Source organism: Scleropages formosus, chromosome 21, assembly GCF_900964775.1.
Source record: "Scleropages formosus chromosome 21, fSclFor1.1, whole genome shotgun sequence".
Taxonomy (NCBI): domain Eukaryota; kingdom Metazoa; phylum Chordata; class Actinopteri; order Osteoglossiformes; family Osteoglossidae; genus Scleropages; species Scleropages formosus.
Genome location: NC_041826.1, coordinates 2,951,876 through 2,975,311, shown reverse-complemented (window position 1 = coordinate 2,975,311; position 23,436 = coordinate 2,951,876). Strand labels below are relative to the sequence as shown.

General features: G+C 42.6%; 1 protein-coding gene across 2 annotated transcripts in view; it reads left to right on the top strand.

Annotated features, from left to right (window-relative positions):
- The window catches only part of arhgap15 (Rho GTPase activating protein 15), a 136,043-nt gene that overhangs the window by 100,578 nt on the left and 12,029 nt on the right, over nucleotides 1-23,436 (top strand). For both annotated transcript variants that reach the window (XM_018735561.2, XM_018735560.2), the window contains one exon: nucleotides 17,778-17,883. In XM_018735561.2, coding sequence (XP_018591077.1) covers nucleotides 17,778-17,883 — 106 coding nt within the window. The remainder of the gene's footprint in view (nucleotides 1-17,777; nucleotides 17,884-23,436) is intronic.

Below are 23,436 nucleotides of genomic sequence, written 5' to 3'. Positions count from 1 at the left end.
TTTATTTTTTGTAATTCACTGCACCTATTGCCGAGTGTACAACAACACAGACATCTCGTTGCTCCCAGGGGCTGACTAAGGTCATCGCTCTTGAGTAGGATCATTGCCTTTTTTTTCCGTCTGAGTGAAGCTCTTTGTAAAGCGCTCCGTCTCGTTTGGAGCGGGGTCTTTTGAGCATGACTTGAAGCTGCGGACCATACACCCCAGTGCCACTCTCCAGCTTGCTATGGTCAACGCCAGGCTAAAAAAGACACTATCCAAGTGCTGTTAGGACCTGGGGATGCAGATATACAAACCATTAGCAGAGGTGCTCACCTTCACTTAAACAGATGAGAGTACATATATAGAAGTTTTAATACTTAATTCGTAGCGAAGGATCATTTCAATAGGAGGGGTATATAGCTTCACCTGTAAGGTTCTCTTCCAGTTCAGTAGTGTCTATCAGTGAAGAAGGGAGATTCATAGCAATACTACTCATAGAATAGTTCATTATCTACATTTCTCATTGAATACTTTCACACAGAAATGCAAGACCTGAATTATTATGAAAAGGTCATAAAGCATTTAAGGCGTCAGAACGCCGTTCTGATTTACTTGTACGGGCAAACACATTTGCACTGAAATCTAATTGGCTGTTTTTCTTTTCTTTTGTGTTTTTTCCCCTCTTTTTTGGAGAATATGTTTTCTATTGTTTAGTGGCACAAGTTGAAACCTTTCTCGGTTCGTCCTGGAACATCTGCAGTGATACAAACGAAAAAGCGTGCCTTGATCCTGAGTCAACAGGAAATATCAAAGCAGTGACAAAAGAAAAGCCAGCGACACTGATGTCATTTTCAGGGAACATTCCAGTACAGACGTTGAAAATACATTAAAAACTAGAAATGCAGCACATCCTTGTCCCTCGTCACTCTTTCTACTTAACATTTTGATCGCACCTCTCCAGCTAAAGCTACTTCCAAAGGAGTTTACTTGAAGAAAAAGAAAGGGGCTTGAAAATAAATAAATAAATAAATAAATAAATAAATAAAGAAGCAAACAAACACAATCATACAGAGACGTGGAAAAAAGCCAATGGCTAGCTGCAAAGCCCACTAATCATGTGAAAGAAACTTCACAAAGAATAGGTAATTTGGAATACAAAAAGAATAAGTAATTTGGAATGCACATACCCAAGTGGCCAAATTATTTATGCCTAATGGAATGGTGTGCGCGATCGTTTTTATTGCAATTAGCAGGCTCGCTTCATTACCTGTCACTGAAAGGGCCTGACTGTGCAACAGAGTTAGAGGACCCAGCAGAGCCTCTTTCATGAGCAAATTCTTCAGCTGTCTGATAACCATCTGATCCACACGCCGCTTCCCGCGAGACACACCATCTTAAACTTCTCCTTCTATAAAATATATATATATTATATAAATATATTTGGATTTATCAAGGGATTGTGATTTCCCATGTACTGTATAATTAATCAAAACAGGATTTTTGAGGTTCATCTATTTTTGTTCATCTACTTTTCCACTGGAAGAGAGAAAGAAAAACACTGCTCCTTGACGTCAGCAGGCTGTATTGACTGTCAGGTAGAGCTGCCGTGTTTGAATCATTACATTCTCATTTCAAGTTACGGGTGATAATTGTTGCAGACAGTATGACTGGTCATTTTTAGAGTTCACTGCAGGATTCCCAGACTCAGTTCTCTTCAGAATATGTTTGTGGTAGATAGTAACCACCTGGTGAGGTGTAGTGGTGCAGTGGGTTAGGTCGGTCCCCGCTCTGTGGCAGGTCCGGAGTTCAAATCCTTTTTTGGCGTGCTCTGTGATGGACTGGTGTCCCATCCAGTGTGTTGCCCCTCCCTCTTCAGCCTTGCACCCTGTGTTTCTGGGATAGGCTCTGGCCCGCTGTGACCCCACTCGGGACAAGCTGTTGTTCACATTGGTTGGTTGGAATCACCTGTTCACTAGTGATAACTGAGACAAGAATTTGTTTAAGAAGACTGCGGTTACTATTGAACAAATGTCCCACTTGAAGAGAATAAAGATGACTCAGAAATCTACCAAAACTACAACTTTGAGATGGCTAGTCTGAACAGTCCTATTGTATAATACTACCTACATCTAATAACAGACAAAAAAGATTCACTAGCTGAATGGAATAAAGAAACTGGATAAATAAAAAGAGGAATTTTGCTCAGGTGAAGACAGCCGCATTTATTCGTTTGTGTTTTGGTGATATGTAAGAGGTCCAGGATTCAGACTTTAGCTAGTGGTCTAATGCTCACAGCTGTTGGTGCTTTCATGGAGTGGCTATCTCAGACTCTCCCGGGAGGAGTCACTGTGGAGCCAAGTCCAAACCGTGTACCATGATCCGTGTTGATTGTAGTATTCACATTAGGCCTGAACAAACTCCCACCTCTCCCATCATTGACACTACCGGTGCTAGCCTTTTCCAATGGTTATAGCATTACAGCACACACTTCCCCTCACATCCATCACTCATAACAAAGCTGCCCAATGCGAACGCTAGCCGTCGTCTGTCAGCCTTCGCTTAAGACACACGTCTGGCTTTCCCACGACAGCGGTGAGGGATCGGCATCATTAGGAGCAGTTCTTTTTGTTTTGATGGCCCTTTTAATGGGGCTGCATTAGCACGGGTCCTAGGGGCCACTTTTTGGGTGATTAAGCAAGCAACACATTTACAAGTCGCTAATTGAGACAGCCATGCCAGGAACCTACAGAGTGAGCCTACTATTGCAATCGACAGCCGTTCACGCATTGCCACAGAGGGGTGGACTATGGAACGGACTTTCTACCATGAACTGCAGTGCTCTTTGGCCACATTCATATACTGAAGTTCTTTAAAAAGCCATCGGCATGGTATGAGGGCAATATCATGAAATAAGGCTCATGTGAAAAAGACGAGAACTTCTTTGGCAGCCCTTGCGACTTTAACTTCAGTAAGTAGATGTGTCTAATGATGAATAAACATCCTGATTGTAATCGGATATAATATTTTCCTCTCTGCAGTTCAAATGTCTTCCTTTGGTATTAATTTATACATAACAAATTGGGAACAGATTAATTTGCCCTTGGATGTGTAGTTTTGTTTGATATGATATTGCTAGAGCAATCATGGCCTAATTTACAATGTAAAAAAGAACAGCACAGAAGAAATTAAGCCCAGAATAATCACCTGAGCTGAAACATGTTGCCTCTGTGCCAGCAGAGATCTCATTTGATTCTTCATTTGTATTTGTACAACCGTTTGATTTTAAGAAGTGGGTCATTAGGCCTGTTTTCAGAAGGTAAATATCCATGTTTTCTTTCCCTGGTTAAGGATACTTTTGTATCTAATTCCCAAGCGCCCATTACTCATTAAAAATGTTTAACAACATTTTAATTGAAGAATTAATTACCTTCTGCTAGGCAAATTTTCCTAAACTCCAGCAAGGGAGTCATCAACTGCAGAAAATTATAGCTAACAATGAAATAAGAAAGTTTCTACTTTACATCTTGGCACTGAAAGATGGCATCAAAAAGGACAATTAGTATGACATGTGATTAAACAAGCCAATCATTCGCATTCGGAAATGCACGGTTATTGTCATTAAAATTTCATTCAGAACATGTTTTACAAATACACACACACACACATTTTCTGAACCGCTTGTCATAACTGAAAATATGTATGAAAGTGAAGTTTAAATGAATTATTAGTAGTAGCAGTTTTCTTAACATTGCATTTATTATAGAGTGATGGCATTAGTTGCTATTGATGAGTTTCCTTCTAAAGTCTTCAATTTTTTATCCAATATTCTAACAGGTGACAGTGAAAATGGAGCAGGGTGTACTCAAATGGAAGGATACATATTCCTAGCCCAAAATAACAGCTACAATACTTATCCTTTTATGATCTAGCTGTGACTGTTTGCAGTCAACATTTTTTCACAGTAAAGAACCGCTGAAAGGTTCATGTCACTGACTGTGCTACCCTGAAAACACAGACACGAAGTATAAGGCCATATTACTATTCCTCAATATACCCAGCAAAGCCCTGCTTTTGTTTGCTGCAAAAAGATTTAATATTTAAACATGTGCTACTTTTTTCTTCATTGTTCATTTCCACACCGTTCATATTTAATGGTGGCAACTGACTGTGCTGCCATCATCTTTCCCTGTTTTCCCATAACCCCCAGTGGTCCCTCTTGGGCAGCTCCAGAGCACCAATGACAAGGGGTACAAGCTAATACCTCCTCCGCTTTCCCCGCACCTCCGCCTCTCTTTCTGCTCTCCCCCCATTTAGCCGGTGATTTTGATTAGTTAATCGGCCCCGGTGCTCAGGTGCAGCGGGCGCTCCGGTTGCCGTCCTGCCAAGCTGTTCTTTTGGAAGGGAAGGGAAGCAGCTGTGTTTACAGCCTGGGTCCTGGCGCACATTTACCACAATCTATTATTCATATCGCTCAGTATCAGAGCGGGATCTCCAGCCACCTGTCTCACTGACAAGCTCGCCCTTTTGTGAGCTTTTCTGTTCGGAGCAAATTACGCCTGCACTGATGAATTGGGCCTTTATGAGAATTGCTACCTAGCATTCTCGGACAGCGTCAGCTGCCGCACCGTGCTGTCAGCCTTTCTGCTTAGCATCTACTGTAAACGTCGGATACAGCCTTTCCTTGGTCAATATGTGGAGTCATTGACGTGTTAAAAAATAAAATGTCTTCAGCATCACGGAAAAAAAAAACCCTATATGCAGACACTCCTGTAATATATACTGGTTTATACAGTGGTATGTGAAAAACTGAACTCAAGAGTCATGTGTCTGCATCCAGATCACTCCTTGTGCTAGTGTAATGTACTGCTGTTCTGATGTGCGTTGCCTTGGAGAAAAGCGTCAGCTAAATGAATAAACGTAAATGTAAATTAAGTACAAGTATGGCTCTTTTGGTTCCCACGAGACTTTGAAATCACTGCTTTTTAATAGTCTTTACTCCTTTCTTCCACATGCCTGTGTCCTCACTTGTATTAAAGCTTAAAAACACATTCAGTTTATGTAACTTTACCTCTTGAAGATGTTGCCTAATCAGGGATAGGTGAGAAGTTGACATTTTACACCAAACCTTCATCAGTGACAATAAGCAAGTCTATAAATAATTGCACGTACATGTTACTTGACGTTCAGTACAATATGATTTGTAAATAGAGTTCACTTCAATATGTTTTGCTCCTGGGGAGAGTTCAACATTGTACTGACATAGAGTTGCATATGGAAGGCAACATTAAAATAAAGAGACAGTACACTTGACCCTTGAACAACGCAGGGGTTAGGGGCGCCGACCCCCCGCGCAGTCGAAAATCCGCGTATAACTTTTGACTCCCCAAAACTTAGCTACTAATAGCCTACTGTTATAAACAGTCCATTACCACATATTTTGTGTGTTGTATGTATTTTATACTGTATTCTTACAATAAAGTAAGCTAGAGAAAAGAAAATTTAATTAAGAAAATCATAAGTAAGAGAAAATACATTTACAGTACTATACTTTAGTTATCAAAACCGCAAGGTTACGTCATCTGTTTACAAGATGAAACGTCTGTCTGTCTGTCTGTCAGTACCTATATCAATATTGTCTTATATGATACAAAACATGGTAGATGTTATACATATTACATATATATTTTATGGTAGTAAATGATAAAATAGACTGGTATCTACATATATTTCATGCATTCGTGACATTTATGCTAAATTTCTCTGAGGAGGAACAAAATACTGTATGAAAAAGTACTTTTGAAGAGAGTCTTTACATTCCCCTGGGTAATTTAAAAGATATGTTTTGCAAGTCGCGTTTGAGGCCTTTAATTTGGTTGTAATAGGTATAAATAATAAGCTTAATCACAGTATGAGGAAATGCCACATGGCCATTGGAAAAAATCCATACCTGATTATCCTGCAAGGTGACTGATGTAAAATGTATGTGTATAACAAATGTATGCAAATGGCTTAACGTGCAACAGGCCGCTGTGTAGCAGGCAGGGATATTTCCCTCAGTTTGTTGAGCTGCATATTTTATTGGGTCCTTCACTGGAAATGGAAACAGAACATTAGCTTCATGAATATCTAACGCAATGTACCAGTTGTCCAATCTGACTGACTGCTTGAATAAGAAAGAACTAAAACTAGTTTATGGAATAATGGCAGTACATTCATGTACTGATCTGTGCTAATAAATAATTGCCATTATATTGGAGAACAACAAAACAACAGCGGTGAAAAAAAGGCATGGGTTTGTCTGTGACCTACTGGTTTCCAGCCACCCTTATCCACAGCAACCTTACATGGGTTTTAAAGTAATAAGCCCTTTCACTTATTTAAACCATGGCTAACAACACTTGAAAAAAAAAAAGAAAGAATAAACCCAAACAAATTTGCATTTAGTAAATGGCTGCACTGTGAGGGTTAAATTATACATAGATGTGTGCCTGTATTGCGTGTTTAATAAACAATAAACAGGCATGAAAGAGGCAAACTTTTTTTGTGTCAAATCCTTCACATAAATGATTAAATAACACATCTGCAACGCTGCTTTTGAATTAAGTGCAAAGAAAACATGGTGGGAAAACAGCACAGTGATGCTTTCTAAATTTGTAATTAACAAATTTATTACTAATTCTGCACATTTCTTTAATATGCAGTGCCTTGGAATAAAAGTCATGAACACTAATACACAATGGCAGAAAGAAAAGTCATTTCAGCACTTTGCAGAAATGAATGGCCTCCCCTTATCTACCGCCACATTATTGTAGTAACCGCATTCAGAAATAATTTTGCTTCAAATACTTGGTTTTTTAATATAAATTTCAACTTAATTTGCATGCAAGTAAGTTGTCATCTTAAATCTTTGAAATGCAAAATATATCTCATTTCTATATTTCATCAAGGAGCTTTTCATGTTTAATAAATTACAACTTAGATCCTCCAAGACTTTGTTTTTCATTAACTAAAACTAGAAAAGGGATGCCTTTAAAATCTTAATCAGAACCTGTAAGACTGTTTGCTCTTTGCTAATATTTGTTTCAATGAGACTTTAATATCAGCAAACTAATCCAGAGATAATACAACAAGCCTTGCTTACACAACAAACGGAGTTTCATTGTAACAGAGTGCAACCAAAGGAAGTTCTTTAAAGCTGGTAGTTCAATCCTTAACATCATCATGTAGTTAAATAAGACTTGAACCTGCTGCAGTGTCTCTCCGACAACTTTTTGAACACTCTAATATCAGCATGCTAAACAACATTCTATAACAAGTGGAATTTCTGAAAAATCAGTTAGCTCCAGATGCAGCTCTAGTCTCTGTTAAATAAATAAATAAACAAACCCACCCCTCCAGGGTGTACCCTGCCTCATGTGCTATGTTACTGATATAGGCTCTATACCACTGCAAGCTGAAAAGCAGTTACTAAAACTGAAAGGACGGATGAATTCCAAACCCTTGAAAAAAATACTTAATCAAAACCGCTTTATGAAACATTCAACTGTGTGAACAGGTGAAACGTTTAGCGTCTTCTGATTTGAGTTGTCTAAGCAATAAAATAATACAGCAATAGTTATATCCAATGACAGTTATGTCACTAAGAGCTGAATGTCAAAAAAATGGAAGAAAGTTCTTATATTTTTCCTTGTACAAAAATGTTGCTTCCAAAGATTAAGTTTATAACATTTTCAAGTTTTTTAAAATTGCCTGAAGAAAGCTCATAGTACTGAAGTCCACTGAGTGTCAAAAATTTCAAAATACTTCTGCTGTATTATGATGTTCATAGATAACTTTTTTGTTCATACTCTTCTTAATTGTCTTGTGTCATAACAGGTCATAAATCATCAAACTCTCTCAAGGTTTCAAATAATAGCTAGAGCGGCAGTCTGGAACTACTGAGCATAAACATTGTAATAGAGCTCATTTAGATCACCAACGGGTTACACCGTTTTTTCGCAGAATTTCCCATAAAGTATTTTCCGCTTTTGTGGTCGATAATGGGACTTACAAATATGTTTTTCCCGTTGACGCACTTCCAGGAGCAGTGCAATTACTGTGGCAGTGCATGGGAAATAGAACCCGTTTGTATGGAAAAAAATAAATACAAAAAAAATGACAAATGTTCTTGGAAAGAATTATAAATTGAAAGTGAAGAAAATGCGATCAATATGCAGAGAGTGAACCCTTTTAATGGGAGTCAGTGTGAACTCACACACACACAATGTAAACTGTGCAACTTTCCCTAAAAGTCTTGATTTTAGGCCTGAGACTGTGTGGAAGCAGTGCCTTTGGTGGCTCTTTCCCAAGATGTATGTCAGACTGTCAGTTGGATGTGCGTTGTGCTGCTAACATCTGACTGGAATCTGTATCCATTTGAGCCAGACTGGGTGCCATTTGGCTCGAAAAAAAAAAAAACTTTTGTTTCTCTACCTCTGCTTTATGCTGTTGAACAGCATCATTCCTAGGTTCAAAAATCAGCAGTGGATAATTCACATTGCATGAGTAAGAGCATTGACCACTTGCTGAAATAGAGTATGTTTGTGTTTGTGAAAAAAGATGGGGTCAGTTTAACACAAACTGCTTTAACTAGCAATTGGGTCAAATGGGCTAAAAAGAGAGAATGGTGTGTTGTAGTCCATTTTTTAATGAAAACTCTAAAATGATGTTGTATTACAGTGGCTTCCAAGGTTCAGCCATAAAGCGCAAGAATGTATTTGGCAGGTGTTTGGAGATTTTCCTTCTCCGAGCACTTACACCCAAATGAAATCATCAAAGCTATTTTAAAACTTCTCTCCCAATTACAGTATATTTAGATTCTATTCTTCTTTTTTTCCCCAGAATCCAATATCGATGCTCAAAGAGAACGTTGGGATAAAATCCCAGCACTGCACGAGCAGTACATGTCGGCTTCCCATTTCATAATGAGGCCCACATTTAGGTTAACTCTGCTGATAGGTGATTTAAAATGGAGCGAGCAGCTGTGTCTGAAACCAGCAGTGGGGGGCCAAATTCAATCATAGGTGTTAAACAGCACAGAGAGCAAGCCCACGGCTAGCTACAGCAGAATCACTTGGCCCCCCATTTGAACCAGGAACAGGGAAGGGCCGTCAAGGGCGATTTTATCGCAATTAAGAGCGCTGCCTGTGCTACGAGAGCAAAACAGACAACGAAACCTGTGTATAAATAAACATACCGAAAACAGGCGACGGCCTGAAAATCCGTTGTCAATCCAATTTCGATTAAAACACCCCAGCGGGGGCCTGTGGGGTCGAGCTGGAGGCCGAGAGACATAAATCAACACAGTCCAAGGTATAGCCATCCGGGCGGAGTGTTCAGGGCTGATTGATATAAATAACATTGTCCTCGCCATCTGTCCAATGGGGGACCTTTCCAGTTAGCGTTGAGCCGCAACGGTAGAATAATTAATGAATGGTGTCCTTTGTGCCGGTAATAAAGACAAGACAAATTATGTTATAATCCAACTGCAGCTCGTTTGTCACGGCCAAATAAAATGTCAAATAAAAGTGAGGGGCCACAGTGTTTGTTTAATGGAGTGCGAGCTACCTGTTTCTATGCTGTGGGGTGGGGGGGTCAGTACTATAGACTTCGCAGAGGCTGAAAGCTCAGGAAAAGACACGGTCAGAAACAATGATGTCACTGTGATTGATGCACTTCTTTTTAGACTGACAAAGGAACTGTCCTGCATAAGTAGCTCAGGAAACATCTGTTGTGCAAAGAAATGCTTCGAGCTGTTACACATTATTCGAATGCAGAACTATGATAATGTTAAATAACAGCAGTCTGGTTGGGGTTAGGGTTTACCCCTAACCCTAACTCTAACCAGGTGATTCAAAATGTATGTAGTGGGCAACTGATGTCCAGTATCAGCAGATTTCTACTATGTCCTCAGTATTCTGTGTATGTGACAGTATCTCAGGTATGCATGACCCGGGCTGGAGGTTGGTTTTCCTTTATTGATCCTCTGTGATGGTTAAATTGAATTTATATCCCCAGTTCCCTGTCTGTGGAAAAATTAGGCTGAATGTTAACATAAGAAATGCAGTCGAAACAAATTTCTGACAGGTCAGCCTCCAAGGAGCAGTGAATATGTGGTCATTGATATCCAGTGTGATTAACGTAAGGTGCGCAAGGCAAACTGCATAGGATGCGTTCAACCTGCTGGAGGTGGTGGTGTCCACAATGGGCAGAATGATGCATAGGCCGCGCCTGGTGGAGCCTCTGGATTTGCAACCTTCTATGAATGTCCTCATTGTCAGCGTGGGATGAGGTTAATAATAGCCATTGGCCCCATGCATGCAGTTTCAGCACCAGAGGTCCTCCTTTTGTAAGAAGTGAGTCCCAACGTGGTTTGAGTTCATAGCAGTGTACAAGGAAGGCGAAGGTGGGAACATGTTAACATAACAAAGATAATGAGCTAAGAAAGTGAGTTAACAACCACATATTTGTGAAATCAAAGTTTTAAAAATTTAGAAGTTGAGAAATTAAATAATATAATATGCATAATGGGTTGAGAGTGACTGCAGATCCTCAGTTCATATTCATGCTAACTTCCTGTATCCACCCCAGGTCATGAACAGCAAGCATGTTGCAAGGTATCAAGGTAAAGGTGAAGACTCAGTACAAAATCGCTACTTGAGGACAGCCTCTGTATCTGGTACATAATAAAACTGCCATTGCAGTGCTAAAGTTGAGGTTCTCTTAAACTGGCAGCTACATGAACATCTGTAGTTTCCACAGGGACACGGCAGACAAAAGCACAAAGTCTGCAGGGAGAAGCAGAGATAGCCATAGACAGATGGATGTGTGACTCGGAACTCTGCGAAATACAATGCCAACTGGGGTCCACATCAGGAAGCACCTCTCGCCTCGTGAGGTTGCTTGCCCTAATCGAACAAGACACGTGCTGCTACGTATTGATCTTCCTCATTGTATTCATTATCTTTCATTTTGTTATTTGCATATATATAGCATGCGCCACAAACCATATTCTTGTTGTACACAAAGCAAACAACAGGAGTACAGTGGCATCAAACCATTGTGTTAAGTAAAATGGTAGTCAGAATATGGTTTTTCCACAACTCTGGTTTAGTTTGTTGATAGAACAGCATGTAATTGTATATATACAAGTGTTCTAAGGTGTAATTCTCATTGTATAAAGGCAAACGGTTATGGGATATGACTGTTCTCTGTGTATCCCTTGCTGTGTAATTGTCCCTTGGAAAAAAAAGACTCCCTCTTTGTTATTCCCTGTAATTAGGCCTGAGCTTGGGCTGTGTTCCTAAATACTACCCCGGCAAAGCAGCAGAAAAGCCAAGGAAAAAAACAAAAAAACAAAAAAACAGAAAGCACTAAGCTGTGGCATGTTCCGCTAGGGATCACCTATGGCAGGGGGCAAGCCCGCCCCCTCCCCGGGACGTGCCCCGTCTGTACGACTTGCGAGCCTGGCACCCGCACAGGCATCTGCTGCCCGCCCCAATGCCAATCCGCCATATACGTACAAACATCTGCTTCCCCGCACAAAGGGGGCACGGCACGGCTGACAGCTCCGTGTTAGCGGGCCGGCTCCTGCCAGTTCTTTACACAAAAACCCTTAATGCTTCCTGTCAAGCCATTAGCCGCCGATACGATCGGCACAGGCCCCATTAAGCCATCAGTGTCCACCTGTGATAAAGACAGCCATTTGTTTTCTTAAAGCCCACTTAATGTCCGTTTAACTCAATTTGTCAGGAAATGTAGCACAATTTCCTCTCTGCCTGAAATCTGGTAGCCACGCCGATCCGCAGGAGCAGGAGGTCAGGATGCATATTCAAATGAAAGATTAAAATGCCACTCGTACATTAAAATGTCAGGGTGCGCGTAGCTCATGGTGATTTTATTTCGATACCGAAGCTGATCCTGCTTTCAGGTTCTATGGACGTGAGCACTATTTTTGCTCTTTCTGCTGCATTTGGCATAGCAAATTCACCACAACCAGTTACAAAAATATGCCCTGCGTATTAACGTCCTATCAAAGGCTCCAGAGGAAACATTTGCAACATCGCTCCAATATCACACACTTATTTATAAGATTAGAAGACAAAATCACGATAGGCACAGAGTAAATGTAATTTCATCTTAACTTGAGAATTTGTCTCTTCGTTCTTTTGTCTACTAACAGCAGGTGATAGCTGGACACTTATAAAAGTGGTGTTGTAATAAACGGACACTCCCAGATATCATGTCACCCCTTCCAAAGGCAACAACTTGACAAGGAACAAACATCTGTTCAGGTTCTCTTTAAAATTTAGCTGGAGACAGCAGAAGGGCTCAGACGGTGTTGTAATCTCAGATGTGTGAGCAATAGAAGAATTATTCACAGAGATTATCGATCTATAAAAAAACCAACCAAATGCTTAAAGCATCTGCCAATGCAAGGACTATAGACCCCTCCTCCCCCACAACATCCCGTTCGAGCCGGTAGGGCCTCGAGCAGGAACAGGGGTCACAGCAGATTGCAACCGCTAACATCTGCTACATTTGGAGGGTTCGCTTGGCAGGGGGCAGGAAATAAGGTGTGGTCCACAAGTTCATGTTCACAGACATCCTGGCATCCTACTGCGGTGTCAGCAGTGCTCAGATGCTCAGGACATAACACATATACACGATATGCAATGTACGTAGTCACACTCACCCATTCACACCCTATGGGTAACGGAGCATCACCAATTCACTTGAACTGCATGTCTTTGGACTTTGGGAGGAAACCCACGCAAACATGTGGAGAATATCCACACAGGCTGCCAAATCTGAACAGCCTAGGTGCTGTGAGGTGGCAGCACTACCTGCTGCACCACTGTACCACCGTACATAATCTTCTGTATTTTTCAAACACATCTTTACATGAACGATACAATAAATGCATATATGTGCGAGACAGTTTAGTTTTGCTTGTTGGATCAATATACTTAATGTAAATTGAACTTCAAACACTCTGGCATGACTCAGCTATTTAGTGAGCTATAGCATATTACACACACACACACACACACACACACACACACACACACACACACATTGCCAGAAACCGCTTGTCCTGAGCAGGGTCAGGGCAAGCCAGAGCCTAACCCGGCAACACAGGGCGCAAGGCTGGAGGGGGGAGGGGACACACCAAGGACGGGACGCCAGTCTGCCATAAGGCACCTCAAACAGGACTTGAACGCTATAACATATTATGATTTCTTAAAGCACGTATCTATATAAATGATATTCTATTATATCAGCACATATTAATGGCAAACACAGCTTCACACTGAACTGCACTATTTGCACATTCAATATGTCAGTTTTAGAAACTCAACAAAAAAAACCACCCTTCCACACTGGCTGAGACACTCAAAATGATGTGACACACGGCATGCAAATGCATTGCCGGCAGTCTGCATGTAACCCAGCTCTGAGGGCTGTCCGTTGGGGGTGGTGATACAGGCCAGGTTGTTTTGTCCCCTGAAGACCCCGCTAACACTCATGTGGGAGGCAAATACAGCTTGCAGGGCTTCAAGTCATCCACTTACAAATAAAATAAGTAAAGTCTGACACATGTAGGGTTAGAAGCTAAAGAGTGGGCTGCATGAGCATATGTAGAGTATCTTGGCATTCATGTCCTTTATAATCAGGCAGTAGTTTTGTCTTATTTAAGCCTTGATTTTTCTTAGTTTTTGAAGTCCATTACAGAAATGTTCAAGCCATAAAATTACCACCTATTAAAACGCTAAGAGACAGTGACGAAAAAGCCTAATTTCTTTACCTGACGCCTTAATTTTGATATTTGACAGTGTTGTTTTCGAAGAAAAATGAGAGTTTGCCTTTTTCCCCATATCGGGTACATTTTGTACAAAGCAGAATGCATTCGAAAAAACGTTCTCATGCCTCTAGGTCAGGTGGACATCATCCATTCTTCAGGACATGATATAACAGTCACAGTTTATCATTACACCTCGCCAGATAGACTGCAGACAAAGATGTATTCTCTTCTGGACCCGGGGTCATACCTGGACAAAATAACCAAGTCGGATCTCTCGCCCCCTCCAACCCCGCCTCAACAAAGGAAGTCGGTAGTTAACCACATTACCAAAACAGGGTATGATGGATGCGGCAGCTTGCGACTAGGGTCAAAGATCAGGCCCGGCTCTCCTAGGGAAGATGGATGGAGCTCAGGTTGGCAAGCAGGCACCTCTTTCCACTAGGCGTGTTTTCTTTGCTGCAAAACGTCTGCCTTCCTGCCGGGAGACAAGCAGCTCTTCAGAGGAAAAGGAGGAGGAGGAGGAGGAGGAGGAGGAAGGGACGAGCTTGACGGTAAATGATTAAGGCTGGCCGTTGCAACACAACCCCATTGTGTTCCTGTAATTATTGTCCATTATTTTAAAGTCTCATTCGTTTTACTTAGATCCAGCCATTACAAAGGCAGCAGCGGTGAGACTCCTGCATTATTCATGGGGTGCTAACAAACACACATTCACACACACTGTTGCACCCACTCTGTCCCAGTCCTTTTTTCTTCCATATATTTCAAAAGATATGAAACTACATTTAAGGTAGAATTACTCTTGTAAACGTACAGGAAAGTAGTCGACCGAACACCATTTTTCGAAAGCGCGCTGTGCGCCCCTTGTCATTACACGGACCAAGATTGAATGTTTCTCTTTTATATACTTTGCCCTCATTTTGTATCGTTGTAGAGAAGTACTTTGGATAGAGGAGAATGATTGCAGGAAGCCAGCGCTAGGGTTAGAGGAGCTGATTCTGCAATAAGTGCCATTATGAATGTCTTTGAGGCAAAATGGACAGGAGGTCCTCTGGAGCAGCATTACCTTTTAGCCCTTTCTTTCCAATCCATCAAAGAGTGAGTCACTCCTGCTTGGTGTCAGCTGTGGCGCAGGTGTAAATGCACGCATAAGCAGACTCTTTCCATTTTTCATCACCATCGGTCAGTTCGCTCCAGTGCCACACTTTTCACTACAGTTCTGCAAAGACTCTCCACGTAAGGTAACATGTCGGGAAACACTTCTTCTCAAGGAGCTCAAAGGGTACACCTTGTTCGGTGTCGGGCTTAGTCATTCCGAACAAGCCCTTTAGCATAGAGATAATCACACTCCGCTGTAGATGAGTAGTCATGTTACGACACACTTGACAGGGGGGCTACGATCAGCTGGGTTCGCAAACAGTGTTTACACTAACTCAGCAGATCCTTTGGAGCAATAATTTCCTATTGTGACCAAAGAGGAAACTATTCATTGACCGCTCTCAAAATATCAACTTAATTTTGGGAGGCTTGTGAATTTTATACATACAAGAAAGTGCTTACGAGAATACAGCAGCCCGTTTGAAGATTCCACCTGCAAACATCTCCAGACCGAGTAGACAGTTAAAGTTGAGCTGCAACCAATAATTTTCCTTCACCTCATCTCTTATGGTCCTCATCAGTGTAGAAGATACTACAGAAAGTTTCTGAGTCCCCCAAGGTGGCCATGAGTGCTGTGGCCTTTTCTTGTTATTCAACCAGACGACTTCTTTATGCCGCTCAGTGTGAGGTCTCCATTGCTTGAGCTTGCTTCTCATCCACGACTGACTCTAAATGGAAAAGCCAGGTGATCCACACCACTCTTTTAATTTGTCAGCTGAGTATGAGGACACATCGTGGGGCATTTTATTGGAGAATCCAGGGCATGGACTGTGTGAGCATGCCATCTTATCACCCCACAAGCTCAAAGAGAATTATTTCCTGAAGAAGATCCCTCTAACGATAACGTTCTTGTGCCATCACCTCATGTTCTCCTAAGGTTTAGATAGTAGAAAGTGCTCTTGTCCTCACCAAATAGAACTGGAAATTACTCTGGCTTTTATTATTGTTTCAGTTATAACCTTTGTACAACTGCATACTTTGCTCAAGCTACAATCATGTAATAGTAACACAAGAAGGAATGTTGAAAACCAACGTAAAATGTTTATTACAGTCAAACATATACATAGCAAAGCTCTTGGTAGTTTGCACTTGTAAGGCTGATGCAAGAAAAAGAAACATTACACTTCTTGCTTTCTGTTTGTTAGAAACCGAACAACAACAACAACAAAAAAAAAAAATAATAATAATAATAATAATAATAATAATAATAATATTATGTCATGCTCACGCCATCGAGTTACTGCCGCAGATCAGACCGGCTAGGCATAAAAGAAACGCCGTCAACTCACTGGATTGTGGAATCTTACAGAGTTCACCGGCTTGGCTTGTTCAGCATGATTTCTTCCTCCTCTACATCCCTTGTCCTTCGTTCTTGGATTTCCTGGTTTTCAACCTCCTGCCCATCCACCCGGTTTTGATACTTGCCTCACCCTTCGAAAAGACGTCCGCACTTCGGAAGACCCACGCCCACCCACGACCTCGATTCCTGTCTGATCTCATGTCCGGTCCCAAAATAAACAAACCTGCATTTGGGTCCAAACCTTACCTCCAGTCTCCCGTCTGCATCTGTGACAATACCACAAGTTATATGAGTAGGCCTCTAATATATATAGGGTTATGTACAGTTCCAAAAATGTCTGCACGTTTCATGAAAACCTAGCCCAATTGTGCCTCCTATCAAGAACACCAAAGAGGACGGGGAACTTGGGTGCCGAGGCCCCTCAGTTTGGCCTACAGAGTGGACCACCACTCTCTCACAGTGCAGGAAAGTAAGCAACCGGTGAGGAAAAATCTTCAGCTCAGCAGCTTTCGCCGGGCCAGCCGTGATGTGTGACCAGTTGATTTATCACGAGAAAAAGCAGCCAGAAAGTACAATTTTCTACCTAGCCGCAAAACAATAATTCATAACGATGTCCCTTCCAGATAGGAGACCTTTAGCTGTGCCAGGCGCCTGCGCTAAAATGATCTTGATAAATGCCAGTGTGGCTCAGGTAACTGCCTTACAAACCTGTAGATTAGTTGGTTCCTCTTCAGCGATAGAGACTGCCATGCCTCCCACTCTACCCCACCCCACCCCCACACTCGAAGGACTACCTGATGTCGCCACATGCCAGCATTGCAGACAATGCCTTTCTTTCATTCGGGTTTCCGAATTGCTGACGCGGATCATCGCGTATTAGCAGCCCGGTTTCGCCAGCAAGGGTCTGGACAGTGCAGACCTCATTTAAGTGGTTAATTTTTTATGTTGCAAATCCAGCGCTGCGGCCTGTGATTTATTAGTTTATGGTTGTTTCCTCCTCTGGTGGGGCACACAAACTGCGGGGGGGAAGTGATTTATGGAACTCGCTCTTGGCACCGGTCACCCTTCACGTTTCAGTCAAGGAATATGTAATCAGATCAGATAACGGTGAAATCTTATCATCGACATCTGCATGGCCAGATCGACATCAAAATGCTATAAATTATCTCCATTTCCGAGAAATTATGCACAATTGAATATAAATGCGCAAAGACAAACAGATGCACGGGGTTCTCCCTGAAACACACCTCCCGTGTGTGGAATTACTCTCTCTTTGGTCGACATGTCGCACCACTCTGCAGAACTTCTATTCATTGGGCTAAATGGGAGATTATGCTTTCATGTTTCGCATGGGCCATTATTAGATTGACTTCATGAACTAAAAGTTGGATGCCATTGATTCGATGATGCGGAGAAGTCACTGGGCAGATGACCCAGGTGAGTGTATGAGCAACCTGCTCCGGTTTCACCGTGCTGCCTGTGTGTCCCGTGCAGAGACGAGGGAGCATGCACGGCGGCTGCAGACTGTGAAGAAGCTGGTCCATCAGCTCCCAAAGCCCAACCAGGAAACCATGAAGGTGCTCTTCAGACACTTCCAAACGTAAGTTCACATTTCAGCAGGACCAAAGCCATTGTAGCTGCCAAGACAGCCATCCGTCAAACTATTCAACCTGTTTGTACTGCACTGGTTTGATTCTTCTTCTTCTTCTTCTTCTTATTATTATTATTATTATTATTGGGGGGTGTGGCAAGTTCAGCCGGTGCCCGCTGTGTGGCGGGTCTGGGGTTCGAGTCCTACTTGGGGTACCTTGCGACGGACTGGTGTCCCTTCCTGAGTGTGTTCCCTCCCCCTTCGGCCTTGTGCCCTGTGTTGCCGGGATAGGTTCTGGCTCGCCGCGACCCCCCTTGGGACAAGCGGTTGTTGACAATGGATGGATGGATATTCTTATTCTCATTCTTCTTATTATTATTATTATTGTTGTTGTTGTTATTATTATTATTATTATTATTATTATTGCTATTACTGTTTTTGTTATGCTGTTATTGAATAAGTAAATATTGTTCTGGTAATTATATTGATTCCTCAGTATAGCCTCCTATTTGCAGCTTTGTCTGCCTCTCAGTTGTGTTTCTATGAAAATGTACATGGGACACAGCAGCTCCCTCTATTGAAAGAATGGCAAATGATGCTTCCTGTGAATACCGCGCTCCGCGGTACAGATGAGTTTCTGTGCAAACAAGAAGCGAGGCAAACACGGACACGCCAACACACTCATTAGGCCTCTAGGTGCTGTCCCTGTGGATAATCCACGAATGGGTGGATGCACACCAAAGCATGCAGATCAGACAAAAAAAATACATACGAGGCGTTTTTTGGGCTTTCAACCAGCAAAACTTGTAAAGAGTGCTTTTAACAGCAGTCATGATTCACTGTGGAACTGTGTCACATAGCCAGAGCCCTGCTGTACTCATGTATTTGTATACAGTTTTTTTTTTCTTTCTTTTTTTTTTAATCGCAGCATCTGCAGATTATGAGGAAACTAATTAACTCAAGTCTTTGAAGTGACTGTTCAGTGATATTTGCCTCTTTGTTCAGAGTTCTCTTTTCAGCTCTTTCAAAGTCAGGAGTGTGACTTTTAAAGCACAGTTTTATTTCAAAACTTAAAGCGCCAACAATTAATCTTAGCCACCAATCCCCCCATCTGGTCATTCAGGACCAAATTTGAGATGTTTTGCAAATAGAGTCCACATTTCCAGGCGTGGCAAAGTGGAAAGCGTGGCCTCAGAAGTGCTCGCGGACGTACGCTTGCGACTCACGTTCCTGAGTGACACTGTGTGGAGGAGAAAAGGGGAGATGTTCCATCACCTTCCTCTTAACTTGTCTTGAAACTCAGGCTGGGCAGACAGGGTTTGGACAACATATACCACAGTTATTAGGGGATAAGCATGTTGATTTCACATGAGACTTGCCAACTCATGTTCTAGTATGGGTGCTGCAATTGTACCTTTGAGTACTCTGTTTCCCTAATTTGCTCCCTTGAAGTATCGTGCTGTGCAATTATCTTTATTTATTTAGCAGATGCTTTTCTCCAGGGGGTGCGGTGGCGCAGTGGGTTGGACCGCAGTCCTGCTCTCCGGTGGGTCTGGGGTTCGAGTCCCGCTTGGGGTGCCTTGCGGCGGACCGGCGTCCCGTCCTGGGTGTGTCCCCTTCCCCCTCCGGCCTTATGCCCTGTGTTGCCGGGTAGGCTCCGGTTCCCCGTGACCCCGTAAGGGACAAGCGGTTCTGAAAATGTGTGTGTGTGTGTGTGCTTTTCTCCAAAGCGACTTCCAGTGAACTCTCTCTAGTGTTATCTGCCCACATACCTTATTCACCACGATGACTTACACTGTTAGATCCAGTACTTACAATGGGTCACTCATTCATACATCAGTGGAACATACACCCTCTCTGTCACTCACACACTAGGGGTGACCCTGAAAAGCATGTCGTTGGACTGCGGGAGGAAACCAGAGCACCCAGACAAAACCCACACAGACCCGGGATGAACATACAACTCTACACAGACTGAGAGGAAATTAAACCCATGTTCTCTCGCACCCCCTAGGTGCTGTGAGACAGCAGCGCTAGTCACTGCGCCACCTAATGTGTCGTACATAGAAGTGCTACCTTAGGAACTAAGAAGTACTTACAAAGGTGAAAGTGGAAGTGAATATGAGACAGGTAAATGAAAGCAAGGCACCCTCCATGGTTGCCCATGACATCTAAGTAACTGCACAGCAAACAAAGCAGTCCCAACAACTGGGGCCTCTTTCCCTTCGTGCTCCCAGGGTTCAAACTGGGACGGGGCGCAACCACTGCAAGAGCATACCGGCACAAAGGCCACGAAATGAGTTGCTGCTACACAGAAGCAAAGAGCCTCGTCTGTGTGCAGCTCGCTGCCATAAACACCCCGGCAAGGGCAGCAGCATTCGGACTGATCCGCAACGATTATTTCTGATACTTCAAATTACAGCTTGAACGGGAGGGATAATTACCAAGCCCAAACAGTTAACCCAATTACGCTAATTTCATACTAATTCATCAGTTATTGACAGTCCATCCTCATCTAACAAGGAATCCATACTGGTCACTGGCCTCCACAGAGAAAGAGACAAGCTTTATCCTTCCCTCATACGATAATAAAACCTCCTCAATTCTCCCACATAAAGGTCACATGCTAACGAAAACTTACAAACATAAATGGGTGTACGCAGAAACCGCTGTAATGTTGAAATATTCAAGGAATCCAAACCTAAGATCAATAAGGCCCAAAATTTTGCATGGAGATTACAAGCCTTTCTGAGAAGTCCCTTAACCCTAACAATATTGCCCTGAGGCTGTTCTTACTTAGTGTAGGCTTTTTGGAAGGCTGTGTTAACCACCAGCTCTGCCCTGTATTTCATTAGACTCTCTTCTCCTACCCAGAGTTCTCCAGTTTTGGCAGTATTGATAATGGCAATTGTTTGCTGTTGTTGCTGCCGTTGCTTTTTTCTTGCTGCTTTTGTTATTTTTCTTGAACTGTTTGGCTCTCTTAATTTTGCCAAGGTCATATCATCTTCTACCAAAATTTTGAATTATTAATTCTGCCCGTAATAAAAAACACATGCGTTATTCATTACTCCTGTGATCATAATCACAGCAGTCGCGTGAGGGATGCTTCCAGAACTTTTCGGAACGATACAGAAACCCTTTATTTTGTGGTGCCTTGTATAACTAGCTTGTGTTTTTATGAACTGTGCTTTAATAGAACAGATCTGTGTTCTGTTTTACTTGACGAATAACTGAAGTCATCACATAACTTATAGAAAGGGCTGAGACACAAGGAATACCCCCCCCCCCAACCCCCCCATTTACCGCACACATACACAAGCACTTCATGCTGGTCTTGTCCAAAGTTTTCACTATTTATTTGCTTGGTAAAATTTAGATGACTGCATATATCCTTTTCATTTTTCTGTGTATAACTAGCCATTTATTAGACTCAGAAGTAGTACAGTCTACAAGAAAAGACCACTTAATATTCTTGGAAACATGTCTGAGTCCAGAGGATCAACATTTATGGCTTTGCTGTGAAACTTTGGCTCTGCTCGAGTTCTCCTTCACAGCTCCTGTCAGGTGTCAGTGAGCACCAATGCAAGTGCGCACTGGAAGCAGCTGGCAGTCACAGCCGCCCAGGAGAAAGAACAGCAGCGCAGAGGCCGGTCCTAATTAAAGTGTCAAGGGGGCCCCGGGCTCACGCGGTGAGGCTGTGAGTTCGGAGCCGGGGCCTCGCAGACGGGATTGGCAAAGGGGCCCCAGATCAGCTTGGAGGATAGTGGCACAGTGACAGGTCATTAGAGGGCACGGGGAAGTCCGTCACTTGTACCTCATTATAATCAATAGGGGTTTACACTGAGCTGCCCAAATAGGGAAACGCGCATCCCACCGTTTGACACAGTGGAAGAGAGTGGTGCTAATTAAAAAAGTGAACTAAACAGAAGACAACTTTAATGAATCAGAAAAGAATGTATCCAGCAGACAGAGATGTATCCTCCAAATCAGTACAAAAAAATTCAAGTCCTTCCCTAACATGCTGCTGTGTGCCCAGGTTTTGCTAACCGTAATCATATTTTCTCATTATTAGGGGCACCTCTCTGTAATCGTACTAAGTGAAACGCAAAAAAAAAAGGATGTACTTGATTGATCCATGTGTAGATGTTGGAAAGCAGCAAGGTTACAAAATGTGGCCTCGATTTATGGCGCAAAAAAAAAAAAAAAGTTGGCGTTGATATCGTGGCTCAGAAAGCAGCATGGCAATAATACCATCATGACGTTGTCTCTGCCCCCCTGTGTCACCAGCAGCATTAGGGGGCTGTCCACAGACTAATCTTTTAGCTCAGAGGGCCTCACACGGCACCCAGTACATGTCTCTTCCCTTGGCAGCCTTGGTGAGCCATGTGGCTAACCCCTTCTCCCGAGAGAGATATTCATCTCGCCATGTTGTATTTACATTCTGCAAACGGGGCCCAACTGCCCTCAAAACAACTAATTTTAGCCTTAAGTCCACCCGCATAGTGGAACATACCCTTTGGCACGGGGGCGCAAAGTCTGTTGTGCTGTTTCTGCCAGTTTCTCCATTAGTCAGATTGTTAACTAATGGAACAGCGGATGTTATTTTTCTCTCCTCCGCATACGCCATGACATAATTCTGCATCACACCGCTAAGTGCCGTACACTCACTCTGATACGCTGATCGAGCGTCACTGGGAGGGAACAGACCTATGGGTACACATGGCAGGCTGACACATGCCCAGCTTCTTCATAAGCGGCAAAAGTAGCTGGCAGCACAACGAAAATGAAAGTCCAGCACCGAAGCCCCATGACCTATTTTGAGACCGTTCAACATGAGACAAGAGACCTCCTGAAATGAAGCTGAACGAGCGTCTCCCGGCTCGTTCCTCTTACAAATTAAATCCCTTTCCCTTATCCATGTGAAAATAATAGGGAACAAAAACAGTGGCATGTAAGAGGGTATCTTACTGAACTGTTTGTATAGGAAAAACTCAAAGACAGTGTGTGCCACACCCATACCTACAGATGTGGTCCAACTTTTTTCTCTCTTTCAAATCTGCCCCTCACACCCTTTCTCCCCCTCTTCATAGGCACCTAATTAAGAATCCCTGACTCATTTACATGGATATGTTTGATCTAAATTACACTCCAAACCGCACCAAATTAGGATCATCTGTGAATGTGAAATGTTTTTTTCCCCCCGTGTCTCCGAGTGAAGCGCCAACTCTGGAGGGCACATGTTCAAATGATGAGAGGGATTAGCGATTTTAAAGTTCTCTTGGGAGCCGCCTCACCCTCCCAACCGCCACAACAGACTGGGGGAAAGTCTTGGACCATTATCCCAAGATCTCCTTATTGTCTGCAGTCCTCCTGCACTTTTAATACAGTACAGGGAATACAACGGAACTCCAAAGTCATTCACAGTCAAACCAGTATTGCTGTTTTATCAGTTTCCCTGACTTGTACAATCTGTTGTTCCATTTCCCTGACCTCAGATGTCACCACTGTTTCCCGGTGATGCAGTTACATACACCAAAATTTTGTTGTTCTAAGTGGGCAAAT